Source organism: Lingula anatina, chromosome 1, assembly GCF_051362555.1.
Source record: "Lingula anatina isolate TDL-2025a chromosome 1, LinAna3.0, whole genome shotgun sequence".
NCBI classification, from domain to species: domain Eukaryota; kingdom Metazoa; phylum Brachiopoda; class Lingulata; order Lingulida; family Lingulidae; genus Lingula; species Lingula anatina.
The window spans coordinates 36,291,316-36,310,263 of NC_141767.1; the positions used below are offsets into that span (position 1 = coordinate 36,291,316).

The 18,948-nt window shown below is 35.6% G+C and overlaps 2 protein-coding genes across 4 annotated transcripts in view; one reads left to right on the forward strand and one right to left on the reverse strand.

Annotated features, from left to right (window-relative positions):
* LOC106168602 (palmitoyltransferase ZDHHC17) lies at positions 1-11,132 on the forward strand. Of its 2 annotated transcripts, XM_013547728.3 has the most exons (16): positions 1-185; positions 1,143-1,405; positions 1,639-1,716; positions 2,018-2,088; positions 2,320-2,458; positions 2,809-2,971; positions 3,181-3,306; positions 3,571-3,710; positions 4,023-4,126; positions 4,641-4,765; positions 5,056-5,212; positions 5,680-5,763; positions 5,997-6,154; positions 6,444-6,541; positions 6,825-6,872; positions 9,281-11,132. In XM_013547728.3, exons 1-16 carry the CDS (start codon positions 135-137, stop codon positions 9,447-9,449), a joined length of 1,974 nt encoding a protein of 657 aa, XP_013403182.2. In that variant the 5' UTR covers positions 1-134; the 3' UTR covers positions 9,450-11,132. The 2 variants fall into 2 exon arrangements, with proteins under 2 accessions (XP_013403182.2, XP_013403183.2); XM_013547729.3 differs by lacking the exon at positions 6,825-6,872.
* LOC106168614 (uncharacterized) overlaps positions 9,558-18,948 on the reverse strand; it is a 25,192-nt gene continuing 15,801 nt past the window's right edge. For both annotated transcript variants that reach the window (XM_087007470.1, XM_087007463.1), the window contains exon 8: positions 9,558-18,782. In XM_087007470.1, coding sequence (XP_086863596.1) covers positions 13,372-18,782 — 5,411 coding nt within the window. In that variant the 3' untranslated portion in view covers positions 9,558-13,371. The remainder of the gene's footprint in view (positions 18,783-18,948) is intronic.

Genomic DNA, 18,948 nt, shown 5'->3' on the forward strand with positions numbered 1-18,948 from the left:
CGTATTCTCCAGTATTGTACTATATAATTACTTTGTAACAGAGATCATTTCAGGGCATTATATTGGATGTCCCCACACGAACCAATAGGATTTGGATTGTATTCGTTTCTGCGTGATTACAACATCATTTAGCCATGGACGAGAGGGAACCAAGTTGTAATCCTGTGGAGCCGCTTCTTCAACAGGTATGAGGCGTCGACTAATTAAGATTTTGATTAAAGAATTTAAAGTATTCTTCAATTATCCTTCGTTAAAAAAATCATGGTTTATATTAGATCAGCCAGATTGATCTATTTGCCGGGTAAGGTGAATCGTCATGGGGGTAGATTGAGCAATGTCAATGTTTACACTGTGCTGGTGTGGCTCATTTAGTCCCAGGATATGGGTGTTGCCTGTTATCAAGATAACGCTGTACCCCTAGTAACTCACTTCAGTTAAGACCTTTGAACGACATCAATGGCTTGTGAATAAATCGGCCTCAAACTGGATGTGTGTAATTTATTAAATTCATTCCTGATCAATCCACTCCCAAAATTCCAAAATGCTTCAAAGTTTTTGCCTCTGGTCTCTAATTAACTGTAGTGCTAAAATATGAACATCACAATCACTGTACAGTGTGTGGTGCAGCTTGGATTGTATCCTCCCCTAGGAAATGAATCAGTTTGAAAAAGAACAATGTCATAACAAAAACAGGTTTACAAAGAAAAGTCAAAAGATTTTGTTCAATTGCATTACCAGGCTTTAATTATTAAGACTTCTTGTGCATCACATGTTATCTAAGCCCCTGCAGTGGCACCAACTGGCAGGATGCATAATCCTGTGGATCAATGCAGAGCCTAATGGAGTATCGGGACTGGTAGATTGATTATAATGTACTGCAGTTTTCTTGTAGACTTATCTCAGATGTATAGAAATGAATATGGTGACTATTCCGCCTACACACACAATGATTAAATATCCCTCCTGTTTTGATTGCATTGATATTTAATATAAATTAACTTACCAGAAAAGAGTTGACTTTGATATTTTGGAAAATGATGATTCAAATATGGGGATCTTTATTGGTTATTGCTGGTGTACATTGATTAGCTGTTTCATGTTCTGTTCATGTCCATAACAATGTACCCCTTGTATATTTTCAGGTAGATGATGAAGATGAATTCAAGCCATATCCCACCCAACCAGACATGGGGGCGGCGGCACCCAGTATGCCCAGTGTACCCCCTAAAGCAGAACCCACCATGGATGAGATGATGAAATATGACATCGTCAAGGCAACCCAGTATGGTGTGATAGAGAGATGCAAGGAGCTGGTGGAGGCAGGGTTTGATGTCAATCAAATGGACAGGGAGAACGTGTCTCTCCTGCACTGGGCAGCAATCAACAATAGACAGGAACTCGCCAAGTATGTAGATCATAGTAGATGGGTGTTTATAATATGGTAGATTTAATTTGCGAGAGAGCACTACAAAATTTCTTCATGGTACTGACTAGATTGAAGTCTGGGCCCACCTCATAATAGTGACGATCTTGGATTTATACTTCAGTTTGCTTGTCAGCTAACACCTTTAAGGATTAAGTATGAACATTTATGCATAGGAATTACATTTCAAGATATTATTCATGTGACCTTTTCAGATATTATATCTCCAAAGGGTGCATCATTGATAAATTTGGTGGTGATCTGAACTCTACTCCCCTACACTGGGCCACAAGGTGAGATGGGAATGAAGATATAGTAGTGAGATTGAAACATCAAAATTATAGCCTGTAATATTTTTTGGTGAAGTGGGATAAAACTATATATTCGCTAAGATTGTAGTTAGACTGCTTTATTATTTATAAATTATATTCACATAATATCTGGAGAGCAATTATCAAAATTTGAATATATTTTAACTTTACCAACAATTTATGAGAGTTATGGGGAAGATAAGTTTTATATTTACCATGTTTTTACTGCCATATAATAAAGTTTAAGTTAAAAAAATGAAAAAAATTAATCTCTCTCTTTTAGACAGGGTCATCTTCCCATGATGGTGCAATTGATGTCATATGGCGCAGACCCATCTCTTAGGGATGGAGAAGGTGTGTAGAGATGTGGAACTTTAAAAACAGTCGATAAAAGTTATAAGAAGTAAAAACAACTTTTAGTGTTTGGAAAAGGACCGCAATTGCAATGCAGTGATAAGGGCTTTTAAGCCTATAGGGCTTTCATTTCTTTTTGTCTTACTAGTGTTTTTTTTATGCTTTGCCATCTTGTTCATGAATATGCTAGATGGAATGAATTTTTACATGATTGTAAATGATTTATTTCAGGCTGTAGCTGTATACATTTAGCTGCCCAGTTTGGTCACAGCAGTCTAGTTGCCTACTTGCTAGCCAAGGGTCAGGATGTGGACATGTTAGATAAGAATGGAATGACAGCTTTAATGTGGGCAGCCTACAGAGTTATTGGGTAAGTGAAAGAAAATAGTTATTATAATAGTGGAATGAACTTTATTTTTTTAATGAAATATTTTCCTTATGAGCCAAGATGGGCATGAGGCTATAATGGTGCAATATGATGGTTTAAACACTATAGTGCTTGATATTATACACCGATGTCATGATCAGTTGCTAAACAAAATGTGTAAAAATTTTTTTGGTCTTTTTAATAAGTAGCTATTTAAGTATTGTTTGGAAGTTAAATTTTTATATCTTTTATGATTTATAAGAATATTTCACCGTGTTGGAAAAAAATTAGTATTGATGAAGTAAATATCATGAAAAAACATAAACGATGCAAATTAATGTCCTTCATTTCAGGCCTGATCCCACTAGGCTACTGCTCAAGTTTGATGCGTCTGTGAATAAAACAGACAAGTTTCACCACAACACTGCCCTCCATTGGGCAGTCATGATAGGCAACAATGTGGTGGTGAACCACCTTGTAGAGGCTGGGATTAATCTAGATGCAGTCAATGCTAAGGTTTGAAATAGGATGTTTTGATAATTATAAATTTATGTGTCATGAACTACCAAAGCTTGACTTTTTTAAAATCATACCTGTTAATATGTGACAAGGGTTAAGGAAAGACATAGCTCAAACTTGTGAATGTGTGTAATAAAGATTACCCAATGTTTTGCTTTAAGATACTGTATGATTAAAAATTAAAGGTAAATACTGCTTTTTTGAAGGGAGAAACAGCTTTAGACATTGCAATTACCAAAAAGAACCACTGGCTGGTGAAGAATCTTCGTAAGGCAAGAATAGAAAGAGGATATGATAAATCAAATTGTATACAGACATATGTTCATGATAAGGTGAGATTTAAGTAGATGTTGTCAGGAGAGATGACTGAAAAAAACAAAAGCTGTAAAAATACAGAGTCTAATCCTTTTTAAACTTCATTATATTTCACACTTTATTAATTTCACCAATCCTTCAGTCAATTTTATTGCTTTAATTACAAATCATTTCATCAGCAGTTGTTGCCAGCAGCTATTTTATTATCTAGGTTTTGTGCAGGGATCTGAAGTTCAAGGCATGAAGATAATGCTCTATTTTTTTTAATCTGTGAATTTCAGGCTACAAGAAGACGTGTGATCTGGACATTCCCTTTCATCATGCTCTTCCTTGGAGGTGCCATATTTGAACTGGACTGTTCGTGGTGGTTGAAACTGGGTTTCTGCATACTTACATTTCTGTTTTATAAAGGCGTAACTAGGTATGTATATAACTTGAACACGGCCTACTGTAGCATATGAATCGACTTTCATTTTCTTTCTTTTTTTTTTTCAAAGAAAATTTTAACTTGATGTTTGAAAGTAAATGAGATGATATGAAAATTTATCTGAATATGGAATTTGTGATGGCTGTAAGCATCTGAGCCTTGACTGGAGAAAAACAAAGGACAAAAAAATTCACAGAATAGTTGTATTTATTTGAAGAATGATACATGCATTACTACTTGATCAAGACTATGTCACTGACTCTTACAGCAAAGTTTTGCCTGAACAACCATCTTTCTGTATTTCAGCCTGTTCTTTGATGACCGTGCATGGACAATAGAAGCACCTGTTGCTGTCTACTTAGCAACCAAGCTGTGGATGCATGTCACGTGGTTTGTCTACTTCTGGCCATATATCCTTTGTGTTAAGATATTTACTATGTACAGTGGTTACTGTATTATTCTAAACTGCTTTGTAAGGACTAAGGTATATTTACATGGAAAGTGTGCATTTTAAATGAGAGGGAGAATGTTCTGTTTAATCCATCCTTTGTTGCCAGGCCATCTTTGTTACAAGATAATTCATAACTTTGCTGTACTTAAACAAGAAAATTTTTTATTTTCTCCTTTCTATTTTTTCCTTTAATTTCCCATTTCCCTTTTATCTGAAGGTATATTTTAACATGATGCCCTGGATATAGAATAATTGACCATATTTACCGGTGTAAAAGTACTTGTAGATCATATATTAGACGTACAGCATGTAAATAAATAAAAAAATTAAGATAACAGGAAACAATAAATTTGAACAATACGTCTCTTTCCACAAATGATTTACTTAAAAATGTGCTAGAAATCTTATATACTGTAACATCACAAAAGGTAATGAATGAATGAAAATGCATCAATTTTCTTAACCTTTCGCACATGTGAACAGGTTCACAATACAAGTTATGTTCACCTGTAATACACTGGCTCTGACATACTACTTCTGGAAAGCAGTAAGGACAGACCCAGGCATTATTAAGTCAACCAGGGAAGAAAGGATCAGGGTAATGATAAAAAATCTGTGTTGTCATAAATTTTTTTAAATTATATTTGAATACCAAGGTGTCTTATTCTGTTTGAAAGGATTACAAACAATTTGGAAGCTAAAGTCTGATTTGCATCATTTTCTATCATAATTCCTTTGAATGCATTTAAACATATGTATCTATGATAAATATTTATTTTTGCATAAGATCTATAGCTACATTGTGTTTTTTAAAATGATCTGTAATATTTATGAATATTAATGATATTTATTTACTAACAAATATATTAAATACCTGTTACTCTTCAGGTAATATTAGAATATTCTGAGCTGCAGGCCTTTGATTTGAATCAGTTTTGTGCCACATGTATACAGAGGCGGCCAATAAGATCAAAACACTGCTCTATATGTGATAAATGTGTCAGCAAATTTGACCACCACTGCCCTTGGATATACAACTGTGTTGGTATGTATACTGTGATTGTATATTGTGATATGATTAATATCATTTACTCATTTTTCTGTCAAGTACTTACTACCGAATGACATTTTAGTGCATGCTTTTACATGTTTTACTGTATCTAAAGGAAGTGAAAGAAGTAAATGTGATTTTTGTTTTAAAAGTTGGTTATTTAATCGGTGAAAATTGAGTCATTTGTTAAAAATACAACAGCAAGAAATATCTGTTGGTGTGATCTGTGCTTAGCCCTGAATTGATACTGCTGATGTTGTGAACTTCATGTACACTGTTAATTATGAGTGTCTTATATCTGTCCTAACTTGACAAATGCTGAATATTCTCCTTGATGATGAATATAAAATCAGAACAATTATTGGAAGAAATAAACTTTGCAGTCACATTTAGAAATTATCTACTATTTTCCTCAAAGTTTGTATTGTCTTGTTAATTTTTTTATTTTGAATTTATTCCAGGTGAAAGAAACCACAAGTATTTTATCTCTTATCTCTTCTTTCTCGTGGGGATGATCTCCTGGTGTTTGTTTGGCTGTGGACTCTGTAAGTATCATTTATACTACATTTTTAACTACCATTCACCATGCTTTTGATTAAGGAAACCCATATTTTCAATTGTAACTTCCTGTAACCTGTAACACTTATGAACACTCCGAATCATTTGTCAACCAACAAGAATCATACCGAAACTGCTCTCAGTAAAATTTTGATTTTATTCATTGTGAAAATTTATATACAATGCCTGTGTATTAAATTCCTAACTTGGATGTTTTTAGACTGGCATCACAATGTGAAGTACAGCTGGGAAGATGATGGGATTACTGGTATAGCCTGGAAACTGATGAAGGCGTCTCCCTGGGTGTTCTGGATAGCTATGAATGCAATGTTTCATGTACTCTGGGTTGGGATGCTGCTGATATGCCAGCTCTACCAGGTAGATCTAGAGGGAATGTACAGGAGAATATGTTTATTTGTTTCTTACAAGGGAGAAAGTAAGATATAAGAGTCTTGCAACATGCTAAATTGATATCTTAATGAGGAACCTGTTCCATTCCGAAATTTAAATCTGCGTGTACATGTAACTGTCAAAATTAAAGTGACATTTTAAAAACTCTCCAGTAATTGTAAAATTGGAGACTGGTTTTATATCAGTTATAATTATATAGAATGTTGATTTGATGGATATCAGAAAAAATGATCCCAATTTGTGGATTTTTTTTCAGGCCGTTTGGCTGGGTGAAACAACCAATGAAAGACTAAATATCAATAGGTATAAACATTTCCATACAGAAAAGAAAGGACAGTTTGTCAGCCCGTTCGAGTAAGTACAATACTACCCGTCAGGTTTTTCATTTGATTATTTCAGCTTTCTTATATATTTTGTCTCTTTAGGTTTTGTCTTAATTTAACTCTCTTGGCTTTAGATGTGTCAGTTTTCTTCCAACCCTCTTTTGTCATTCTCTGTATTTTTTATATTTCATCTTCAACTTAAGCTTAATATGCACAAATTTCACAGATCTCAGCAGCTCAGTTCTGTTCTGATGTAAGAGTAATTAGAAATTATGATCCAAGGATTTAATTCTCTTGACTGAATGTTTCTACAGTGATGAGGATGAGGATGAGGAGGATTCATTTGTTTACAAGCCACCGCGGTAATTATTAACTGCTTCCTAACCATGTGTGTTTGTTGGGCTATACAAGAATAGAAACACAAACAATACTGTCAGACTCAACCAAACACTTGTTCAAAATGTCCCTTTTTTCTCAAACGAGGCAATTGACAAGTTAGATGTAATGTAAGGCTTTCCCTGAAGAGCTTTCCAGTCATCATTTGGACGGCCAGTTTCCTCAGGAAACTCATTTTTTATGATGGCTAGACAGCTTACTCACTTAATGGTACTAAATTTTGGGGATGTGATGGCTTGATTTGCCAGTGCAGGTGGACGACCCAAAAAATTCCTGGGAGGTATTTTGACATACCCAACTTATGTGATGTTCCTCTAATTACACATGAAATATACAGTTTAAATTGAAAAATGAAATAAAGATGGACAGGTAAACAAAATGCTACCTTGTGTCTGAGGCTGCTCTGCTCAGATTGCTTTGAGCAGATGTTGCATTGTCAGAGACAGAGGTTAGAGTAAGTTTATATGAAGTCTGTGCACATTTTTTTTAATGAAACTGGTTAAGTGTGTCATTTATGTGTACCCTCCTAAAATTTTGTTGTCCACTATGCAACCTGGCTTACACTGACTGAGTACAAGTTAAAATTTCCAAAACTCATGGAACCTCCCTCTTTTCCTTTGGTCAGACTCCTGTTTCAGTGCTCCACAATAATCGACAAATAGTTCTCCTCTTCATTAAGCATGATTGTAACTGTTTTGATCTCTAGTGATACAAGTCAGGCATAAATAAAAAAATTGGCTTTATTTAGATCCCTATGTGGCAGTTAATTTGTATTGTGTAATGTTGGTCATGTTGTAGTTTTAACTAATATTCTAACTGTAATGAAATTGATTCCATTCCATTCCATTCCATTCCATAATGTACAATGCACTATGCACAGTTTCAGTTAGGAAAACATTGTTGCATTGTCACATTTCCATGCATGTAAGAACTTATTTGAGGACATTCTCAACCTGACATGCATGTTGGACCATAGTACGTCTGTGCATTTGATTTTGATACATATCATTTCATTTTGGAACATGTTTTAAATATTTCTTATAAGTTTTCATGCTTTTATACAGTAATGATATGTTGGAATGTAGAAAACCATTGTGAAATAAATCAGTTTAAATTTGCTTAATTGTAATGAAAAATTGTTAATGAAATTGTAGTATGATCATTAGAAGTGACAGTGCTATATTGTTATACTATTGAAATGTACAAAAAGAAAAAGGCAAGTAATTTAAAAAAACAACGTAACCCCATCCTCCCACTCAACATTTTATTTATTATTTTTTTTTTTTTTGAGATGGTGCCCCTGAATTTTTTTAAAGAAAAAATAGAGAATACACATACTTGATCAATTTCATAATCTGAGACACTTGACCTTTAAAATTCTAAACAATACGTTGTAAACATGCCTTAAAAAAGACTACTCACTTACTGGATTGTCCTATCTAGACTGTGATGTTAAATCATTGGTGGGTTTAAGAGGCAACATATTTTGTACTTTTTTTGTTGCTTTGTTCATATTAAGATGGCATCTGGATATGAATTTCTAACAAAGGGTCAGTCTGCTGGGGCATAGTCGTACTAATTGCTAATTTGTGAAGAAGTAGTGGGTTTGTGTAAAGAAATACAAGGAATATTTCTTAACTTGAACCACAACTCAGAAGATCACTAATTACACTTAGGCAATAATCTTTGGAAATATTCTAGTTCTCATTCTAAAAAAAGAATTTGTACTTTTAGGAATTTGTGAGAATTTTGGTATTGATTTGCAAATGATCAATGCCATTCTTTACTTTTCATAGTATATGAATTATGGGGCTTAGTTTGCAAGGTCATTATTGTTTTTATAATGTGTCATGTAGATATCATGTTTGTTTTTTTGCTTCTTTTATTATGTTTATTTGATACTTTATGCTTGGCAATAATTGCTGAGTGGTATTTACACTGAATATTTCTTTTAGTGAACAAATATAGTTTGATGCACTAAGTAATGAAAATGAATGAGTTCTACTTAAATACTGTAAACATTTTGAAATGCTGCATGAAAGTTGAATTTGCAGTAAACACCATATTTTCTGTCCTTGATATGTGGATTAAGATGGTGATGTTTTGACATGACTTGTTTTACATCGAGCTCTTCTTGCATGAATTACCTTATGCAGCAGGTGACTTATCATCTTTGTAAAGTATATAATGTCTTAACCAAACTTAGATAATAGACCATGCCTTTCGACATCAAATAAATTCAATTTTTGCCTTTCATGTTTTATTATAAATATTTTCCCACTGTTCATTTCGCAGTGTAAGAAGACTTAATTTACAGAGGATTTCTAATTAATGAAAATGAGAATTACTAAAAGCTGTTTTTTTCCCTCTTCAGTCGCGGTGTCATCAAGAACCTTATTGATGTGATGGGATGGCGATGCATGGGTCTGTGTCGTCCTGATCCAACAGACTGGTCGAAACAGTTTGAACTTCCTAATGCCCCTCCAAAGTCCTTAAGGACAGCAAAGTTTAATGTAGCAAGAGACAACTACCAGTATGTGTGAAACTGCAAGCTGGCCACTGGGCAAGGATTATAGGTTTTTTATTTCCACAAACATAACAAAGAGGAAAAAAACAAAATGCAAGATCTATTACAGTTACCAGACAGATGAACTTATTTCAACATGTGTATGTATTATTTCAAAAGTTGACATAGGTTTTTTTTTTCCCTGAGAAAAGTCATGCTCAGGAAAAAGTCCTAGGAAGTGGCTTGGGAGTATTATGTGAAAAAATCTCTATGGGACTGAAGCTATTGATAATTAAAGGATACTCGATAAATCAAACCAAAGAACTTCAGAAGTTGTGAATGTGTATTAAGTTCCTTCATGCTTGTGATAAAGAGTATTGGTATTCAATTTGCTGTAGCTCTGGACTACAAGGTTGAGTTTTTAAGGAATAAGTGTGATACAAATCATATCAATTTTTGTATCGAATTTTTTTTTTCATATTGGCTTAATCAAATGGGATGTTTGCCAATCATGTTGAAGCTACCAGCAGAGGTCACTGTTTTACTGTATTTTGATAATTATTTGATCAAAATGAACATGCTTTCTATTGATATCTGGACCCTAAGTCCGTGTGTTCAGGAAAACCATATTTGGAGTTTTATGGGCACTATATATTTCTCAAATTGGGGAATCTGTGGTTTTAACTTAAACTGTTTAGTATTGTGTACAAGATACATCCATAATTATTTTTAGGAAAAAGTTTTGCCCATTAAATATGTTGCTATACACTATGCTTACAGTTTATCATTTTGAAATGGTTAGTTATTATTTTTAAATGATAAATTGACAATTTTTTAGATTTCAAATATCATCCGTATATCACTGAACAAAATGTTAAGAACTCTCTCTCTCTCTTTCACTCTCATAAGGTCAAATGCCCTGTCTGTCCATGTGTCGTGTTCCATGCTGATTGTATATTGTTGGTGTGTGCCAGTCTTCATTTAATTGCTTGTATTACAGTACTCAAGATATGTGTTTCTTTTCAGTTATGATTAACATAAAATAAATATCCTTGTTTTAATTGCTTTGTAGAGCACAGTATATGGAAAATATTTGGGCATATTCATATATCATAGATATATTGTATAACAGTTAAAAGGACATTTTATATGAAGTGCTTAAAATCTTAAATATCCCCGACTTTCATAATTGCACTTTGTTGATAATCTAGATGTTTTAAACAATTCAGTGTTAATTATGTCACAGCGATTTACATGTTCAACTACTTGAAGATGATAATTATCTTGTCCACATTTTAGTCATTATAAAGTTCATGCTCTGAATAAAACAAAATGATCCATGGATTTGATAATTGGGTGTGGTAGATTTTTATAATAATGTGACTATAAGTATACCACTGATTTAACAGTTAATAATAATGTCAAAAAAGTGATACTAAGTAATTGTTGATTTTAAGTTACAAGATTGGTTTATGAAATTTGAATTTAATAGTATTATATGCTTATTCAAGATGAAGAATTAAATATGAGAGCTTTTTATACTTTTTTTTTTTTTACTGTGTTAGACATATAATCTTCATGTTGGTTGCCTCGTGTTGTATGAAATGCCTTTATCTATTTTGTTTGAATGTAAATGTTGTAAAGTATTTGAAAATACAATAAACACTGGGATAGTGTGCTAATTTAAATAGCTTTTCATAATAAATATTGTAAGATTCCAGCCTGCCTCCTCTTTTCCCTCTTTTCTTTGCCAAATCATACACACTGCCCAGGGAATTAGTATATGTAAACTATTGACCAACTGGTCATATTTTTTTTAGTCCATGAAGAATGTACTATAAATAATTTTGCTTCATTATCATTTCCTTGTTTCTTCCTCCATTTTGTGTCTAATATTTGATAGTCTCTGATACAGAGACAATAAGTTGTGTTCAGCACAATATAAAAACAGGATGAGTATAGGACTCGTTCCCAATGAATCTATCCTTCTATGTAGATCAATCCAATTCCACAGGGACTCTTGCTGAATGCAATCAGTTAAATTAACACCTTAAGGATGTGGGATGTAAAAAGTTGATTCAAATATGTTAGATTGTTCATAAAAGATTAGACCATTCCGATATTTACACTACATAATCACCATTATAGCAGAGGTGACTTTGGTTATGCTGTGAAAAGTTTTTATCTTTATTGCTTTAGACATTTTTGAGCAAGTCAATTTTTTAGTAAAGAGCGTGATATAAAGACGAAAGAGTGTTGAAGCATACTTATCTATGGTGCAGTGTGAAGACTTATAGTTCAAGAACTAAGTAATGAAACTATGCAGAAAAAGCATCTGAAATTAATGTGTAGATATCTTAAAATAAATGATAAAGCGATTGCCATCAAGTACAAAAAAAAATCATTGTTTTATTTCAAGACAAAATTTTATTACTGCCAACAGGACATGCCAACAAAATGTACACTTAATCAAGATATCGAGTATCATTATTTTATAATATGCAAATTAAAAGGAAAACTTATTCTTCATATGAGATTCAGAATTTCACAATAAATAAATTGTAAACAACCCATAGAAATATAGTCTAACAAATTCCATTATACCACCAAAATGGCAGTTATCGTGCTTTTCTTGCCAAAATGATGAGTTATTGTCTTTTTAAGATACCCAAAATATAAAAATTCAGGCATGCCGTATTGCTAATATGTACACTTTGCCAAAAAAGTTCAGAAATATAAAATAATCATTTGAGCTAAGGTAAATATTTTAACCAAATATTGATGGATAATGCACCCACTAATTGCTACTTTTTTATATACACTTCATATGATTGGATTGAAGCTGAGAATGGATGATGCTTGTACCATGTAACTTTTAACGCAGTTACAACATGGAGTTGTTTCATTCTTTTCTGTGTACAGAGAAAAGACATAGAATCTGGGAATCTCCATAGCAGTTTTACAGTTATTCAATGACGTGAGCCCATTGTGCCCAACTCCTGGGGGGTTTATTATAAAGGGTTATTTAATCTATTGTGGGGGTCAGGATGGTCATAAAAAAGGGTCCTCATACCATTGCTGTTACAGTGCTGAGAATGTTCCCAGATTCAAAGAGGATAATGCTTATTGCCTAATCCTAAGCATATTCACAAGTCCAACTACATGTACCCTACACCAAGATATGCACATCTGCCTGCAATACCTAGGGACCAGGTCTTTTTGGGCAGACAGACCATGTAAAGGAATCCATCTCCTAATTATATAAACAGGCACCAGCTGGAGGTACTCCTGGAGGAGTGGAACGAATCTCACAAGAAGTAATCCAGTGATGCATGTGTCAATATGCAAAAAGGTCATATTCCATACTAAGCCTGAGGGATTCCAACAAATCTCTGAGTAATAAATCTATCTTTAACACATTGTTCTCTCTTTAAGTTTATACATTTAGATGTTGTAAAATGTCCTATTATAAGTATATATATAATAATTATAATCTATCAACCATTTTCTCTTCTCTACTCTTCTTTCCACATTATACACTTACTATATTATAGGTAAAACACTTCACTAATTGTATTATATTGTAGTCGTGTAATCTTTTAGTGAAGAAAAACATGATACAAATTTGATCCTGGCTACTTATATTACACCTGAAAATCACAAAAACAAAAAATACAAAATACTGGGGGAGGGGAAGGGGGTAGTTAAATGCCTAGGTACAACACCTGCAAACAGGTTATTTGTTTAGCCTATGGCACTTATCTCAATGCTAACTGTACCCCCCTCCTCCCCCAGCCTACATTCCTGTAAATGATACTGACATAGCTCAGAGTTCATCGTCTTCTCATTAACATTGCCAGAAGCTCTTAAACTTGTAAGCTCTTCATACTTCTCTTCCAAATAATACTTCATGTGAAGTTCAAATTTACACAAGTCCTACATGTGACAAACTAGGTGTATTAAACAAAGTGCAGTGTTTTTGCAATGTCTTTGGTTAGTAGAGCCCGAATGTGAATGTCATGGAGAAATAAATGTCCGCTGTTGAACATTTTTATACCAAAGCTGAAATCCTTGTGACGTATATCTTCCCAAGCAGTTAGCTTTTCCCTTGCAACAAATGCATCATTTTTTCCACCATATATCTTCAGGGGGCAGGGGAGTTTGGCTGAGGGTACATATTCGTAATTCTTGCTCATTTCATGAGTTGCTCTGAGAACAGGGACAAACTGTCGAAGGATCATAGGATTGTTGATGATTTTCCCATCCAAAAATGTTAGCTGCTGTGCCTCTTTCACAAAATTCACATTGTCCATGTTGCCGTCTAGGATTTTATTTCTGAAAGTAGGGGTTTCTTTGTATGGTATTTGTGGTGCAATCCATGCTCCCATAAAAAGGTGTGCTGGAAGAACCCCTTGCTCATTCAAAAAGTGTGCCAGTTCAAAGGACAAAAGGGCTCCAAAACTATGACCATAGAAGGCAAACTTCCCATGCTTCAAAAGTGGTCTCATTTCACGAGCTAATATACCAATGACCTCTGACATATTCTTCATAGGTTTCTCCAAGCGTCTTCCTTCCCAGCCAGGCAGCTGGGCCACATAGACCTGAGTGTGAAATTTTGAAAAATATTTTTGCCACCCATTAAATGATGTCAGTCCCCCACCTGATGGAGGGAAACAAAAAAGCTGGAACTTTGGATTTTCCAGAATTTTCTCCGTGATGAAGAAAGAAGTTTTTGCCTCTTTGGATTGGTCAGAACCCTTGACAACCTCTGTTGATGCATTATCTCCTTTGGAATGCAGTTGCTTGCAGATTGTGGAAACTAACTGTGCAACGGTAGTGCTGCTGTTTAGAAGGTCAACTGGTGGAATTGATACATTGAATTCATTATCAATGAATGCTCTTAGCTCTGTTGCCATCAAGGAGTCAAGTCCCATTTCAACTGGAGATGTGTCTTCACTGATGTCAACTATACCTAAGGTCTGCGACAGATAATTTTCAAGCTTTTCCTTAATGCTACTTTCTGTTTGATGAGATCGTGAATATTTGCCAACTGCGAGTTCTTGCAATGTTTTCTTGCTAAACAAGTCTTGCAACCTCGATAATGTTACATCACCTTCTACTGCACCTTTTGTGATAAATGAACGATGTTTACGTGCATATACTGCTTCGTCAAAATGACCGGTGACACCTAAGTGACTGTACTGAAGCTCAAGCATTGTTCCTAAAACTGCTGTTGTTTGGGATGGAGAAATGTGTCCTATGCCTTTCTCCTGCCATACTGACACTAAATTGTTGTCAGCTGCAAACCCTGCCTCTGATATTACTCCAAAACTTACAGCAGTGGCAGGCAGTCCCATACTTCTTCGCATCTCTACTAATGACACCAACACAGAGTTTGCTGTGGCGTAGTTGCTTTGTCCAGCATTTCCTATCAAAGCCACTAAAGATGACATCATCACAAAATTTGCCAGAGGTAGGACATATTTCAATGAAATTTGATGTAATAAAACAGCTCCATATGCCTTTGGTAACATTACTGCCTCCCAGTCTTTCTCAGACATGTTGGTCATCCAATTATCCAAGTAAACTGTTGCACAGTGAAAAATGTTTTCCACTGGGGGTTGAGTTTCCACTATCTCTGAAAACACAACATCTACAGCACTGGCATCGCTGACATCACATATATACAGTTTAATGTCTGCATTTTTACCAAGCTGATCAAGGACACTTTGGTTTGCAGTTGTTGGATTACTTCGAGTAAGTATGACAACATGTTTCGACCCTCTTCTGATAAGCCATCTCACAATTTTCAGACCCATACCCTTTGCACCCCCAGTGATACACTGTGTCATTTCTGGATTAGGCTTGTAGGTATCTTCTGAAAAGGTAGATACCATTCCCATACTAGGTCTATCAAGATGAATCACCCTACCCATGCATTCCTGCAGATATTTGTTTTCAATTTTTGAAGCTGGCAAAGCATGGCCTATGGTTGGTAAATGACACAATTTGTTAGATAATGCATCAACAAACTTCAATGTCTCAGCAAGATATTGTGGTATTTTGAGGAGTTGTTTCACCCCAGCACTAATTGGTAGAAACTGGATGTTTTCACGAATGCCATTAAAATTCCTGAGCTTTAATGGGGTCTGAGTGAAAACAACAAACACACCAAAATCGCAGAGGCAATCAAGGCACTGGAAATATCCTTTCTTGTTTATCAGATACTGGCCAGTTGCAACAACAGCACTGAACTTTCCAATATTCTGCAAAGTATCTTCTTGGAGAACCTCTTCATCTTCCATAAAATTGCTGATTTTTTGTCCACATGGCAGTTTTTCATGATCTGGGCAGTCATTATTACACTGGTAGCTTAAAATGGTAACATTACACCCTAAGGTTTTGAGAATCTGTGCAGTGACCAATCCTTTTCTGGATTCTTCACAAGTACAAACCAGCACTCTATCATCTTCTCGAACAGATTTGGCAGAGTAGACCATAATTACACTTGCTACAGCATCATTCACTAGAGAGAGCAATGCAGCGTGAGAGGTCTCGAAATTTCCCAGTGGCATGACATTTTCTTGAGGGATCAAAGTTTCAGATTTGAGACATCCCTTAAAAACTGCAATAACAGTTTGCCCATCTTGTAAATTAGCTTCACTGCCTTTGCTTTGTATTACATGTCCTGTGCAAATGAAGTGTGGGTCATCATCAAAGTAGCCATCTGCAATAAAGTGCTCAATGGATATCCGGAAAGAGTTATCAGGTTGTACATCTGTGATTGTATCTCCTTCATACACATATTTTATCTGCTTTGCCTTGTTTTGGTGCAGCCTGAACTGGTGAGAAACAATGGGATGTCTTCTCGTCAAAGGTGATTGGAACTTAGTTCTTCTCACAAATAACTGTAGTGAGTGTGCTGTTTTAGGGCGAAGCGCAAATTCATTTTCCCCGAAAGGCGGAAAACAGAGTAGGTTCATGAGCTCAGTTTCAGGTGTTGAGATGTCACTCAAGCTCGAAATATCTACCATGTAAACCCTGGCACTAGGGTACTCATGGAGTGTACTCAGGCCAACTGCAAAGGTAGAGGCAGTGAAAGGTGATACTTGATCTCCTTCTGATACCTGAAAACCCTTGACAGTAATGATCCATAGCTTTGGCAATACATCTCCAAGATTTAAAATGCCAAGGATAACATCTCTTGCAAAAGATGAACTGCTCTTTATAAGCTTCCACACATCTTCTTTTGTTGTAATTGTTGGCCCAGAAATATGACTCTCATTTTGGGAAATGAGTATCAGGACAATATCATCCACATTCAGTTTTCTTTCATCTTGGAGGTCAAGTATTTTCACTACTCTGTGTAACTTTTTCAGTGAACTCTGTAGAACAGTCAAATCTTCCTTGTTGTCACTGGTTAAGTAGAATACCGGGGATGCCTCTCCTTTCTTTTCATTCTGTTTGGGTAATGCCGCTTCAACCCAGAAGATGCTCCACACCTTCATTGGATCCTTAGAATGCTCCCCTTCTAATGACTGAAAGGACAGGTTGTCTATCCTACAGCATACAATTCCAGAATCTGCATCAATTGCCAAAACCTCATTTTGATCCTCATCAGTGGCACTCAGCATTTTGATGTATACAGCTACCCTTTTGGGTGTTTTCTTGCTATAGTAAGTAAAGCGCTTCAATGAAGATGGGAATGCTGGAGAATTAGTACGGAGCAAGTGGAGAACAGCAAAGCTCTGCATCATGCAATCAAGGAAAGCTGGATGAAAGTTGTACAGCATGAATTCTTTCCAAATTTCATCTGGTGCTTCTGTATGAATTAGGCACTTTGTGAAGCTTTTGTTAAAGGATGCCTGTTGAATTGCTCTGAAGGCTGATCCTAGTTGGATTTCACCAACAGCCAGATTGCTGTAAAATTCTTCAGAACTATAGTGTAACTCAAGAGAGTCTTGTATATGTTCCAGTTTTCCTTGAGGAAGAGTAAATGCTTCTCTCACAATATCTACCTCTTGAGTCTTGAATTCATCTTCTTCCAAAGCCACAACTTTACAGCTGACATGCTCTATGTAGTCACTCTGGTCACCACTACATATTTTGATATTTGTTGTCGGATCATTTTCTTGAAAGATCGTATGTATAGTTGCTTCTCCATTTTTGGGGAAGAGAAAGCGTTTCAATTCCACATCTTCCAGTGTTATAGTTTCTCTTTTTTGGCGCACTGCATTGACAGCTTCCAATGCTGTTTCTATGTAGGCTGTACCAGGGAGGATGACGCTGCCTTGGATTATGTGGTGACTCACCCAGGGTGTGTTTATTCTTGAAATCTTGCTTTTCCAGTGGAATTGGAAGGGGGGGTCATTGTTATACATGCTGACATCTTCTTGCATTTCTCCCAATAATGGATGGCTATGGACAGGAAAAAGGTATTCTCTTCTCACAAAATCTGTTATTCCACTGCAAGTGATACGTTCCCAAGGGTAGAGGGGTAAATGCATCACTTTGTAAGCAGATGGAAACATGGCTTCATATTGGACAGGGTATCCTTCACAGTGGAGGGAAGTCAAGGTCTTCACAACATTTTTCAAATCTTCTAAGATTGGTGATGAAGCTGTAGGTCTTTTAAGTGTCTCTAATACCACTACTTTCACTGGCTTGTCTGCTCTTGCTCCAATGATATCTTTTATTGGACCTCTAAGTGCCGGATGAGCACCAATCTCAACAAAAATGGAATAGCCTTCATCAAGAAGAGTGTCCACAGCACTTTGGAATTTGACTTGTTGTCTAACATTTTTCCACCAATACATGCCATCATTTACATCTGCGTAATGATTGTAATTGTTGGTAACAGTGGAAATCATAGGAACTTGGACAGCATTGACCACCTCTTGTTTTGCTAGTGGTTTCATCTTTTGGAGGAATTTCTCTTTCAGTGGCTCTTGTTGGTAGCTATGAAATGCATTGTTTACTTTCAACTGAACAGCTCGAATCCCTTCTTGGTTAAACATTTCAGCTAGGGCATCGACTGAGGATGCTGAGCCTGAGAAAACTACTTGTGAAGGACTGTTGATGGCTGCCACATCAATATATACAGAATGCTTGCTTTCATTCAATTTTGCTTGAGCTGCATCTGTATTGTGTAACACAGCTAGCATTTTCCCACTGCCGCTGGTTTTCTTCAATAGCTTGCCACGGTTGTAAATAATCAGCACAGCACTGTCAAATGATAGCATACCTGATGCATAAGCTGCAGCCACTTCTCCTACACTGTGACCTACCACAGCATCTGGCCGGACACCAAATTTCCGCAAGACTTCAACAAGACCTATCTGAACGGCACAGATAGCAGGCTGGGCATATTCTGTAATAAAAGTGCTTGTAGTCTTCTGGTGTTCTTGTATTGTATTTATATATTTGTAGTAGACAAATTGAGTGGGTGATCATCACAAGTAACAAAAGTTAGAGGAGTCTACTACTAAAGAAACAAAAGCTTGAAGCCATGAGACCTCTTCTTGATATGTCTTCGC

Bases quoted from the DNA above. Each gene is read 5' to 3' on its own strand.
- LOC106168602 (XM_013547728.3), top strand. From the start codon at position 135: ATGGACGAGAGGGAACCAAGTTGTAATCCTGTGGAGCCGCTTCTTCAA. The intron at 2,089-2,319 runs GTGTGTAGAGAT...GATTTATTTCAG, and splicing joins ATCTCTTAGGGATGGAGAAG to GCTGTAGCTGTATACATTTA. The intron at 4,127-4,640 runs ATATCCTTTGTG...AACCTTTCGCAC, and splicing joins GTTTGTCTACTTCTGGCCAT to ATGTGAACAGGTTCACAATA.